General features: G+C 44.1%; 1 protein-coding gene across 1 annotated transcript; it reads right to left on the bottom strand.

The window, feature by feature from the left end:
• Positions 1-335: 335 nt before the first annotated feature.
• lto1 (LTO1 maturation factor of ABCE1) lies at positions 336-12,622 on the bottom strand. Its single transcript, XM_080191546.1, has 5 exons — positions 12,512-12,622; positions 11,140-11,245; positions 5,220-5,290; positions 4,627-4,744; positions 336-1,323 (listed from the first exon to the last, which is right to left on the bottom strand). Exons 1-5 carry the CDS (start codon positions 12,583-12,585, stop codon positions 1,258-1,260), a joined length of 435 nt encoding a protein of 144 aa, XP_080047672.1. The 5' UTR covers positions 12,586-12,622; the 3' UTR covers positions 336-1,257.
• Between the last annotated feature and the right edge of the window lie 817 nt (positions 12,623-13,439).

Below are 13,439 nucleotides of genomic sequence, written 5' to 3' on the forward strand. Positions count from 1 at the left end.
CCCTGCCATGGCTGAAGACTCTATTCCATAAACCAAGCAGATGTGAACGAGTCCCACCTCTCCCCAAGATGGTATGTGGATGAATGGACTGACTGCACATCCAAGGAGAAAGAATTTACAAATATGTGCAAGGTGCAGCTGACAGCATCTTCACTCAGACAAGGTGGCCTCCACGGGCAGGTGCAAGAGCAGGAAAACTGAAGAGTAGGAAGGAGGGAAGGAGTCAGAAAAATACAGCACACTGCTTGGAAAAAAAGTCAGGACAACCCACAAAGTTCAGAAGGGAAACTAAATGAAAGAATTTGATGTGATGGGTAACTGAAGAAGCATTAGCATTGATTTTTAATCTTGATTTATTAAATGAACAAATTTCAAAATAAGATTTCAATTCAGTACAAACGATTACAATTTTAAAACTCACAGCCATTTTAACCATGAAATTCTGAATGTTCCTACAACTACAATAAATAATTTAGCTTTGTCAGCAACCACTAAAATTGGTACTTATACGATCCGCCAGATTCCACATAGCTCAAAAACACAAAACACAGCTACTATGTGTTGCCAGCCTCGGGTCAAATCTCATTCTAGAAATTTGAGCACATAATCCAGCCTGATGGTCCAGTGCAGTACTCAGGGAGTGCTGAATGGTCAGAGAGGGCATCCTGTGGACAAAGTATTAAATCGAGATCAAACCTGCCCCCTGAAATGGATGTAAAAAGATCCCACAGCAAAATTTTGAAGATAAGCAAGTCCAATATTTATCCCTCAAACTGACATCAATTAAAGCATCTCCTTACCTCAACACTGTTATTGAGAATTAATTGTGCTTAATTTTCTGAAATAATCAGCTATATAAAAGCAATTTACAGAGAAATTTCAGTACAAGAGTCCCTGAGGAAATTAATTCAAACTGATAAAATGCTGGAAGTTCACCAAATTCAAACTCCCAGCAGAAATCTAAAGTCCTGTGGTTTTGCTGTAGTGAGTTCAGGTCACATTAGAAGTGATTCTTCAAAAAAAATTAAAAAAGGACAGTCAAAGAAACGTGGAATTAATCTGTCCTTTCAGCAGCAAATGCATCACTTTAAAAATCTGTAGTCATGAAATGTCTCCACTTTGAGAGAATTTCACTTTATCCAGTTCCTTCCTCCATACTTGCTTGTGGTGACAACTTCAGACACACAGAGCTTGGCTCCTTTCAGTCAACTGTCACCCTGTAAACAGTGTTGTGAAGGTCAGTCATAATGATCTGCTTCAGAAGGACATCCCTGCTGCTTTCGCATTTTGAAAAGCAGGCTGGACATTCAGCAGAGAGCAAATCTGAAACAAAAGAATAAAACAAAGCTTCTTATTTCAGCACTTTACTGCACCACTCAAACTGAGTGCATAGAGGGCGTTGCTTTTTGTGGTTAAGCAGCCTATTATCTATTCAAAAACGCTCGTCATCTAAATGTAAGATAGGAACAATTTAAACATTAAAATCTTGGATATATTTATTCAGGTGGAAATTCTGACTGATAAGCTGTTATTGAGATTTTTTTCACTGCCGTATATCACATTTCTACTTCTCTTCAGCTCCGAAGAAGTCATACAGATTTGAAACTTGTTTCTCTTTCTCCAGATGCTGCCAGACCTGCTGAGATTTTCCAGCATATTGTGTTTTTATTTTATAACTTAATGTACGGTTTTAGTTTCAACTCTGAAAAAGAGTCTACCCGTAAAATAGATGAATGGTTCATACTGCAAGGTATTAAACACTCACGCTCAATTATTTAATAAATAATCCTAAATTCTCCCAAGGCACCAGTACAGTGACAAGCATCATGGGTTGAACGGCAGCTGTGCAAGACCATTTTATGTTAAGGTTATATTTCCTTATGCGGCGGCGCAGGCTCGTGGGCCAAAGGGCCTGTTTCCCGTGCTGGGTTGTTCTTTGTTCCATGTTCCATGATACAAAATGCTCTGGACTGTTTTGTTTTATTTTGAGGCGGAACTTTCTCGCACAAAGGGTTGTGAATCTGTGGAATTCTCTGCCCAGTGAAGCAGTTGAGGTTATCTCATTGAATGTTTTTAAGACAAAGGTAGATTGATTTTTGAACAGTAAAGGAATTAAGATTATGATGAGCAGGCGGTAGGTGGAACTGAGTCCAAGAAAAGATCAGCTATGATCTTACTGAACAATGGAGCAGGCTCAAGGGGCAGATAGCCTACTCCTGCTCCTAGTTCTTATACTCAAGATATTTAATGCAGTTACATTATAATTAAATTTGTTACATGTTTATATACCCATTAAATAATTAATTTTGCTAACAGAGGTACTCGCAAAGATTTGATGAGGATTGCACAATACGGTAGGGCGTGTAAACTGCACAAATCTCATGGTTAATACCTGGTTGTGGCTCTTCCAACTGACCAGGCGCTGCAGGGGAAGGAAAAAGGGACAATATCGTCACTCCTGGCTGATATTCAACAACTTGCTGCTACAATAATTGTTATATGTGGATATCAAGCAGCAATAGGTTGGAGCTCAATTGTGACAATACCGCCCTGACCAACGCAAAAAAAGAGTCAACCTGCACTGATTTCCGTACAACAATAAGCACCATAATTCACTGGTCACACAAGGTCAAAAGTGTGTGAAATAACTCCTCAGAAGCCGGTGTCCCTTCAGCAGATTCCCTTCATTTACAAACTCTATTCCATTCCAAGAGTTCTTCTGGTACAACAGTCAGAATTTGGAATGCCAGAAGACCTGACACTCCCATGTTGATATACATGTGAGGCTTCTTGATTAGGCGGGCAATTATGACCAATCGTCGTCTATATGGATTTCAGTAAGGCATTTGACAAAGTCCCTCATGGTAGGTTGGTAGAAAAGATTAAGGCTCATGGAATACGAGGCCAGGTATCTAGATGGGTGGGGAACTGGCTTGCTAAGAGGAGACAGAGTGGAGGGGTCCTGTTCTAGCTGGAGGTCTGTCACTAGTGGTGTGCCGCAGGTCTCAGTACTGGGACCTCTTCTCTTTGTAGTATATGTAAATGACTTGGAAGAGGGAGTAAGTGGAGTGATCAGCAAATTTGCTGATGACACCAAGATGGCTGGATTGGCAGGCAGTGAGGAGCAGCGTCTGGCAATACAAAGGGATATTGATAGGTTGGTATATTGGGCAGATATATGGCAAATGGAGTTCAATCCGGATAAATGTGAGGTGATGCATTTTGGCCGGAATAACGTAGGGGGGAGTTATATGATAAAGGGGAAGCCCATAAGGAGTATGGAAACACAGCGAGACCTGGGGGTGCAAGTGCACAAGTCTTTGAAGGTGGCAGTACAAGTGGAGAAGGTTGTGAAGAAAGCCTATGGCATGTTAGCCTTTATAGGAAGGGGTATAGAATATAACAGCTGGAGTCTAATGTTGCAGTTGTATAGAACATTGGTTAGGCCGCATTTAGAGTACTATGTCCAGTTCTGGTCGCCTTACTACCGGAAGGACATGGAGATTCTGGACAGAGTGCAGAGGAGGTTTACCCAGGATGTTGCCTGGTATGGAAGGACTGGGTTATGAGGAAAGATTGAACAAATTGGGGCTGTTTTCCCTTGAAATACGGCGACTGAGGGGGGATCTAATAGAGGTATATAAGATTATGAAGGGTATAGATAGAGTAAACAGAGGTAAGCTATTTCCTATGTTAGAGACACACAGTACGAGGGGCCACGGGCTTAAGGTGAGGGAGAAAGAGGTATAACACGGATATTAGAAGGAGGTTTTTCACACAGAGTAGTGGGGGTATGGAATGCTCTGCCAAGTAAGGTGGTGGAGGCAGGCACGCTGGAGTTGTTTAAGAGTAACTTAGACAGGCACATGAGTGGGTTGGAGATGGGAGGAGAAAGGAGATTGTTTTAAATAAGGTTCATTAGCATTGGGACGTCCCTGGTAATGTAAAAGGATACGGTATGATAATAATGTTTTTTTTCTCTTTCAATTTACAGGTTTAAGTCGGTCCGCCTTGTTGTCCAACGAGGGGCATACACGCGATGGGTCGTACTTGGGCTGCTCTTGAATGTTCGCGATTGGCCTAGTGCTTCATGTCATTAGTGTGCTTAAACTGGACCAGATGCCGGGCAACACAACAGCTCAATGACTATCACAGTTTGCTGTGCAGACACATGGATTTGGGCCAGTGTCTGTGGGAGTTTGCGCATTCTTCCCGTGCTTGTGTGGGTTCTCTCTGGGTGCTCTGGTTTCCTCCCACACCCCAAAGATGTGCTATTAGGCTGATTGGAAGTAATAAATTGTCCCTAAATTAGTTTCCCTCAATGTGGATTGCCATAAAAACATTAGACAAAGGTCATGGGTGGAGGGGGGGAGACTGGTAGTATTAAAATGGCGGCGCGGGCTCGTTGGGCCGAAGGGCCTGTTTCTCGGGCTGATTTTGTTCTTTGTTCAATCTTTTTAGCCAACCAAATAAACAAAATCAAATTAACAAAAGGACACAGGCAATTATGACTTCAATCACAATACTTCCAAAGAGACAAGCCTGAGTCATTACAGTTTGCATGTATAGATTTCTCACCATTTCTGAAAGTGACCATGCTGATTGTAATCCAGTAACCTCACAAACCTGTTTAAACTTGGCTCGCATCTTCTCCAGGTCCTCCTGTAACTTGTCATAGGTGGGGTCTTCATAAGGAAACCTATGAACCATCTCCAGCAAAGCATTCAGGGCTTTCAGCCTTTTACTGCAGTAATACAAGGAATCTTTTTTAAAAAACAGATAGCAAAATCTAAGATCATATAATTCAGAGGGTTAAAAGCTGTTTCTTTTATGAATTTCATCTCTAACACTAGAGGATTTTAGTTTAGAGTGTATTCACATTGCAAACGGCAGATTTTATTTCACACTAATCCTGCAGTTATAGTGTAAATGCGATTGGAAGACAGTTACGATTCTGATTGAAGGAGAGTCTTACTCCAGATTTCACATTTTAACACAACACCATGTTAACGTTAATGCAAAATCTAAAACCCTCTGGACCAACACTAAATGTGTGTAAACTAATTACAATGGTATTGCTGTCAGTGCAGTTTCAATGGGCAGAATGGCCTCCTTCTGCACTGTAGGGATTCTGTCAGTAAGCAATTTTAGGTGCACCTAGGGTAGGATTGTTAACCATCCACACAAGAATCAGCACCACTTGACATATATTTGTATACCTGTTTTTGGCATCTTGGTTTTTCTGAAGAAGGCACTTCCAGGTAAAGGCAAAACCTTTGTAAAAGGCAACCTGCACAAAATTAAAAATGATCTGAAATAAAAGGATGAAACTCAAGCGATCCAATTATGTAGCATCATGACCTCAAAGTATCCCATCTTTTACAGCTAATGAGTTTCTAGGTATAGCCACTGTTGTAAATCAATGAAATGTGGCATCCAATTGGCACACAGCAAAGTCCCAAAAGCAGCAATACTGGGGGGAGGGAGATTCTCTCATCCTTCTGTGCTTAGTTTTTAAACGCAGCGGGCCAGGAGGATCTCACGGCAGCTGATGCATGGGATTCACGCATGCATTCCTGCCCTGATAGCTCCATGCTGGAAATCAGCACTGAGGTGCTAAAACCATTTAAATAGGTATTTCCAAATTTTCAGAATATCATTAGCAGGCCCAGAACTGAAGTCTCTGGGCTCACTAGCATCTCCCTTCCCACTAGAGTGTTTCAGTCCAGTGGCATTTACAGTAGGTTCAGTAACAGTGAACTAGTGGCCTGACCCCACTGCAATGAAGCGGGGGGCAATTGGGGCCCCCTGCAAAGGATCAGGCAGTAGGGTGTGCCTCCTGGGCATTGGCACCTTGGCACTGCCCAACAGGGCAAGTGCCAATGCCCAGGGGGTGCCCTGGTACTGTCCACTGGGCATGGGGCAATACCTATGAGGGTGGGGTGGGGTTCCACAGCCACTTTGCAGACAGGATCAGTGGGGGAAAGGAGGGAGGCCAGTAATCGGAATGGGCCAGCCTGCTGAGGGGTGGGGGGAGATGGGGGGTGGAGGGGGGAAACAGGGCTGCCGTGGTGTGGGGGGGCGAGGTGGGGTGTAGTGGTGTGATTAAGCTGCCAGCAATTGGGATGCCAGCTGTGTGGGGCTACTGTGTATGCACCGATTTCGGCGCTGACAGGTCAGCGCGTTGCACCAGCCTGCTAAGTGCAATGCTGCCTGGGTGGGAATAGGCCCCACCCACTGATTTTTAATGATATACGTAAGAACATAAGAACATAAGAAATAGGAGCAGGAGTAGGCCATCTAGCCCTTCGAGCCTGCCCCGCCATTCAATAAGATCATGGCTGATCTGTCGTGGCTCAGTTCCACTTTCCCGCCCTCTCCCCATAACCCTTAATCCCCTCTCTTATCAAGAACCCATCAACCCGCTTCTTAAAAATATTTAGCGAGGCAGCCTCCACCACTTCAACGGGCAGAGAATTCCAGAGATTCACCACCCTTTGAGAGAAGAAGTTCCTCCTCAACTCCGTTCTAAACCGCTCCCCCTTTATCTTGAGGCTGTGCCCCCTAGTCCTACTGTCTTTTTTGAGCGGGAAGAGTCTCTCCACCTCTATCCTATCCATCCCATTCATCATCTTATACGTCTCAATGAGATCTCCCCTCATTCTTCTAAACTCTAACGAGTACAAGCCTAGTTTATTCAGCCTCTCCTCATAGCTCAACGCCCTCAACTCCGGTATCAGCCTAGTAAACCTCCTCTGCACTCCCTCCAAGGCCAAAATATCCTTGCGCAGGTGCGGCGCCCAAAACTGCACACAGTACTCCAGCTGCGGCCTCACCAATGCCCTATACAGCTGCAGCAAGACCTCCCTACTTTTATATTCAATCCCCCTCGCTATGAAGGCCAGCATCCCATTCGCCTTCCTGACCACCTGCTGCACCTGCAAGCTGGGTTTTTGCGACTCATGCACAAGGACCCCGAGGTCCCTCTGCACCGTCGCCTGCTGCAGTTTTTCGCCACGTAAGTAATAGTCCTTCCTACCATTCTTCCTACCAAAGTGGACCACCTCACACTTGCCAACATTAAATTCCATTTGCCATTTCCTGGCCCATTCGCCCAGCCTATATAGATCCTTCTGCAGACTCTCCACACCCTCCGCACAATTTGCCTTTCCCTTGGTGTCATCAGCAAATTTCGACACCCTACACTCGGTTCCCTCCTCCAGATCATCTATATAAATGGTAAATAGCTGAGGCCCCAGCACCGACCCCTGGGGCACCCCACTAGTCACCAACCGCCAATCTGAATAGCACCCATTGACCCCCACTCTCTGCCTCCTATTTGACAATCAATCCTCTATCCACGCTAACAGCCTACCCCCAACTCCATGTCCCCTTACCTTCTGCAATAACCTCTTGTGAGGTACCTTGTCAAACGCCTTCTGAAAATCCAGAAAGACCACATCCACCGGCTCTCCTCTATCCACTGCCCTAGACACATCCTCATAGAACTCCATGCTACTGACTGTTTGCAAACTTGGTGGCATGTGGGGCTCAGAGCTCAGCTTCCAAACACATATACGTCACCACTTAAGATGGTCTACTTCCGCCTCGGTAACACTGTCCAACTCTGCGCTGCCTCAAGTCATCTACTGCTAAAACCTTCATCTATGCCTCTTATCTCTACGCTATTCCAACACACTCCAGGTTAGCTTTCTACATACTACCCTCCATAAACTTGAGGTTAGCCAAAACTCTGCTGCTCCTTTACTAACATGTAGCAAGTCCCTTTCACCAATCACTCTTATCTTCATTGACTTATTAAAATTCTCATCCGTGTTTTTATATCCCTCCGTTGGCTTTTGCATCACCATGTCAAGTCACAACCCCCAGATTTGTAATCCCTTCCAGACCCGTAACCCTTAACATATCTGTGCTTCCCTCAGTTCTGGGTTTTTGAACATCTTCTATTTTAATCAATCACTAAGGCTATGCTTTCAGCTGTTTTAGACTCCAAATATTGGAAGACCCTGCCTAACATCAGAGCAAGGGTAGGCTATTTGGCCCATTGAGCCTGCCTCACTGTTCAATTTTATCATGCCTGATCACCTGCCCCAGTGTGGGCAAGTGGCATTATCTCCATATCCCTTGGTGTCACTGATCGCCAGAAATCTATCGATTTCTGTCTTAAAGTTGCTCAGTGATGGAGCAAGCCCTCTGAAGATTCACAACCCTCTGAATGAAGAAATTCCTTTTCAGCTCAGTTCTAAATGGCTACCCTTATCCTGAGATGATGTCCCCTGGTTTTAAAACTATTTTGTCCTCTAAATGGCTCCTTGAAATATACCTCTTTAACCAAGCTTTTTATCATCCAGCCTAATATCCCTTTATGGTGGCTCAGTGACAAATAATGGTCCTGTAAAGTGCCTTACTATGTTAACTGCGCTTGATAAATTCAATTGATATTTCAACAGAAGACATTCCAATATTAACTAGCAATTTATACTTGAACAATTCTGCCAAGCAGCATTTCAGCTAATCAAAATATGAAATTTAAAGATATGTATTACAATGGTAATACTACAAAAAACAACCTTTAAAAATAAAAGTAACCATTTCAAAAAAACAAAACTACGTTTTTGGCTACATTTGAAAATTAGTTATTTCAATCTTACACATTATCAACATGGCCAAGGACCAAACAATGTCACAGGCCATAACAAGGCTTTTTAAAGGAATAGAATCAGTGATCTAAAGCTCCCAATCCAAGAACTTTCTACAATCAAAATAAATGAGGCCAAGCTTCAGATATATTGCAAAAACGTTTGAAGCAACAAAACTATTGATCTCCTACACCAAAGGTGTCAAACAGAACCCTCCTGTTCTCAGTTATATCATTGCACCACAACCCTGCACCCTCCTCCACCAGAACACCATGCACGTAGTTTCTTCACTTAGACAGACCACTACAATGGATTATAATAGCATCTGACCTTTCAATCTCCCAGTTATTTTGGATTGAAACCATTAAACATAGAACAGACACTCTTAAATCTGAATGCCAATCTGTGCAAAGAAAACAAAAGATCGCCAATTCAAATCTGATGGTTGCCAACAATTGTGACATGCTGTCAAAGCAAGAATGTATTGTGTGTTGTGAACAATTCATCAGACTATTCTCTTAATTTCTGCATCGAGAATAAATGTGAGGCTAACGTTAACAGCACTCATTGTTATTGTAGAGTAAATCAGACAGCAACTTCTACACGTACACAAATCAACACAAAAACAAGGATGTTTCTGGCTGATTTCCTCACCCAAAAGTTGTACGACATCAGCATCTCAGTGTAAAACTGGACATTAAACACAGTCGGGGGTGTGTGTGTGTGTGTGTGTGTGTGTGTAATGAGTAGATGCTATTCCTGCCCACTAAAGAGACCAGCAAAGTTAGAGCTTGTCCATTCAGGTGGAAGTGAATTTTTATTTATTTATGTCACAAGTAGGCATACATTAACATTGCAATGAAGTCACTGTGAAAATCCCCTAGTAGTCACACTCCGGCACCTGTTTGGGTACACTGAGGTAGAATTTAGCACTAACAATGTACCTAACCAGCATGTCTTTCAGACAGTGGGAGGAAACGAGCACCCAGAGGAAACCACGGAGATACAGGGAGTCCATGCAGACTCCACACAATGACCCACGCCAGAAACTGAACCCGCTGGTGCTGTGAGACTGCAATGCTAACCACTATACCGCCATTTTTTAACAAGTGTGATAAATTTTAAATTACTTAACAATCTCTGTGACAGAAAATGAGGTTTTATAAGTGTGGAGTCTCATTCCTTCAGACTTAATCAGAATAGAAAATATAAAAATTAAACATTTTTAAAAACATTTAAAAAAATTTCTCTGAATCCCACCTCTCTTTCCCACTCTCCATTTTGCTTCTTATACATGATTTCACATTGAATTCAATATTCAAATTTGAACTTCACGAACTAGACTTTGCGTTTGTCGGAGGATTCTTCAATCTGATTAGGTGTAGAAAGGCACTGCTGTCTGTAAAGGGGTGTTTTGCTGTTCAAAAGTCCATAAAAATACGTCAGTGGGCAGCTGTAACCATAATGAAACGTTTGTTGACAGCAAACTCTGAGTCCCTGTGCGACCGTGTCACAAAGGGCCTGTAGGTTCAGATTTGAATCCTGGGACTGTGATAAGCTGGGTAGCTAATCAGAATAGACACCCATTCCCTGTTGGTGTTATTGCTCCTGATTGCTACCCACTGATTTTTCTGAATATGCAAAGAAATAGGTGGCAGCAAGACTGAGCAGAGTTCACAACTCAATTAGTTGTCAGCATAGCTTCCCATGTAGAATGTGTGCTTTTGTGAGGTACAAGGAGACACAGAAAGCCTATGGAATAACACCCCAGCGTAAGTCAGCTCCTTCTGGAATGGAGACGTAAAGATAAAAAACAATTACTGCACAGAAACAGGCCCTTTGGTCCTCCAAGTCTGCACTGACCATGCTGCCCACCTGAACTAAAACTCTACCCTTTCAGGAACCATATCAATCTATTCCCATCCTATTCATGTATTTGTCAAGATGCCCCTTAAAAGTCACAATCGTATCTGCTTCCACTACTACCCCAGCAGCGAATTCCAGGTGCCCACCACTCTGTGTAAAAAACTTGCCTCATACATCTCCTTTAAATCTTGCCCCTCGCATCTTAAACCTATGCCCCCGAGTAATTGACTCTTCCACCCTGAGAAAAAGCTTCTGAATATACACTCCGTCCGTATGCCCCTCCATAATCTTGTAGACTTCTACCAGGTCGCCCCTCAACATCCGTTATTCCAGAGGGAACAAATCAAGTTTCTCCTCAAAAAAGGAATGGTATTTATCTAGCACCTCTATGACCAGTGAAGTACTGGACTATTGAAGTGTAGTCACTGTAACAATGTAGGAAATGTAGTAATCAATTTGTACAAAGTTCCACAGTCCCATGATCTTATTGAATGGCGGAGCAGGCTCAAGAGCCAGATGGCCTAGTTCTTATAACCATCTGTTTAATTATATATAATTTTAATGCATTAAGCAATCAACATAATTGTACCCACAACTGTTCACACATATTTACCTCCGATCCAATCTTGGCACCATTGGCTAATCCATAGCGTCGGCCCTCAGTCTCTCCCAAGTGACCTCCTTCAGTGAACCCTTCCTGATAACCTTTCCCACGAAATCTGTCATCAGGAAGCAAACATTAGGTGGGTTTCAATGTGAAGAGTTCAAAAACAATCATCAATTACATTCTGCCTGCTGAACTAACCACCCATCAGATTGAATTGGTGAAGGCATGCCTGCCTTCATCAGCCGGGACATCAAGTACGAGTTGGGACATCACGTTGCAGCTATATAAAACTTTGGTTAGGCCGCATTTGGAGTACTGCGAGCAGTTCTGGTTACCACACTTACCAGAAGAACGTGGAAGCTTTGGAGAGAGTGCAAAGTAATGTTCACCAACATGCTGCCTGGTCTTGAGGGTGTTGACTAGGAGGAGAGGTTGCATAAACTAGGATTGTTTTCACTAGAAAGACAGAATCTGAGGGGAGACCTGAACGAGGTCTACAAAATTACAACAGACATACACAGGGTGGAAGTATCAATTACAAGGGGGAACAGGTTCAAGGTGAGAGGGGGGAGTTTAAAGGAGATGTGCAGGGGAAGGTTTTCATGCAGGGAGTGGTGGGTGCCTAGAACACACTGCCAGAGGTGGTGATGGAAGCAAGCACATGAGCTACATCTTGGGACATTCAGGAACAATTTAGCATGACCAATCCACCTAACCTGTACATTTTGGACTGTGGGAGGAAACCAGAGCACCCGGAGGAAACCCACCCAGACACAGGGCGAATGTGCAAACTCCACACAGTGACCCAAGGCCAGAATTGAACCCAGGTCCCTGGTGCTGTGAGGCAACAGTGTTAACCACCGTTCCACTCCACATGCTAAGTACATGTAAAAACAGTAATGCACAAAACCACTGAAGCACAGCATATTTTTAAAATTTAGGAGGGGTTTGCAAGCTGTATGTATCTACTTCTCTATTGCCCAGCATCAAAACAGGAGCAACACCAGAACTAGCAGAGAACCAGGGTCACAAGCAGGGCTAGAGGACCAGTACAAGCAGAGGAGCGGCTTCAGATGAAGAAGGAACATCAGGTACGGTAGCAGGTGGACCACCGCCAGCAGCAGCACCGCGAGGAGGAGCAGAGCAGCAGCAGCACCGCTAGGAGGAGCAGAGCAGCATCGTTAGGAGGAACAGTGGAGCAGCAGCACCGCTAGGAGGAGCAGTGTCTGGATGAGGAGGAAGGCCGGGCGCAGGCGCCTTGTCGCTGCCTTGCCCACCGTTAACATGGCAACGGAGCACCCACCGGGGAGCACCGCCCACAAACGCGTTCACCGACTTAGCGGCTCGTACTTGGAAAGGAAAGCAGAGATAGTCTCACTTGTCATCGGCCAGGAGAATTGAGTCAAACATGTCATCGCCACCGAGTCCAGAGCTGTCAACGTCCGAAGCCATTGAGAGACCGGATCATGCGCACTGAAAGCTGGAAGTCAACAACAGCGCATGCGTTCAAAAGCATGGGACCCAATCCCTAGGCATGCGCACTAAAGCCAAGGCGCGTGCGCCCTAAAGCATGGCTGTCAATCCCAGGACATGCGCAATAAAGGCTGGGAGGCAATGTCAGCACATGCGCATTGAAGCTGAGGAGGCAGCCCGAGCGCATGCTCACTACTGTCGGAGAGTTAATTTCGGCGCATGCGTTTTACCATGGTACTGCCTTCTCTTAAAGCGCCCACAGCTGAAATTTAAAGAGGTAGTTCTCACTTAAGACCATCCCTCTGTGTAGCTAAGAACACACAATTTTTAAGATACGGCATCAAATCAGTAGAGTAAATGAGTTGATTTATTATTGTCACATATATTGATATACAGTGAAAAGTATTGTTTCTTGCACACTATGTAGACAAAGCATACCGTCCACAGAGAAGGAAACGACAGAGTGCAGAATAAGAACATAAGAACATAAGAAATAGGAGCAGGAGTAGGCCATCTAGCCCTTCGAGCCTGCCCCGCCATTCAATAAGATCATGGCTGATCTGTTGTGTTACACTCATAGCTGGGGTGTAGAGAAAGATCAACTTAATGCAAAGTAGGTCCATTCAAAAGTCTGATGGCAGCAGGGAAGAAGCTGTTCTTGAGTTGGTTGGTACATGACCTCAGACTTTTGTATCTTTTTCCCGAAGGAAGAAGGTGGAGGAGAGAATGTCCAGGGTGCTTGGGGTCCTTAATTATGCTGGCTGCTTTTGCAAGGCACTGGGAAGTGTAGACAGAGTCAATGGATGGGAAGCTCCCAGAAAACCTGGATCCAC

The sequence above is a fragment of the Carcharhinus amblyrhynchos genome, chromosome 6 (genome assembly GCF_965287045.1).
Source record: "Carcharhinus amblyrhynchos chromosome 6, sCarAmb.v2.hapA, whole genome shotgun sequence".
Taxonomy (NCBI): Eukaryota; Metazoa; Chordata; class Chondrichthyes; order Carcharhiniformes; family Carcharhinidae; genus Carcharhinus; species Carcharhinus amblyrhynchos.

Excerpts from the sequence above, each read along its gene's own strand:
- lto1 (XM_080191546.1), bottom strand. The coding sequence starts at position 12,585 with ATGGCTTCGGACGTTGACAGCTCTGGACTCGGTGGCGATGACATGTTT. Across the intron at positions 4,745-5,219 it reads AACCAAGATGCCAAAAACAG|TAAAAGGCTGAAAGCCCTGA; the intron begins GTATACAAATAT and ends GTATTACTGCAG. Across the intron at positions 1,324-4,626 it reads TGCGAGCCAAGTTTAAACAG|ATTTGCTCTCTGCTGAATGT; the intron begins GTTTGTGAGGTT and ends CTTTTGTTTCAG.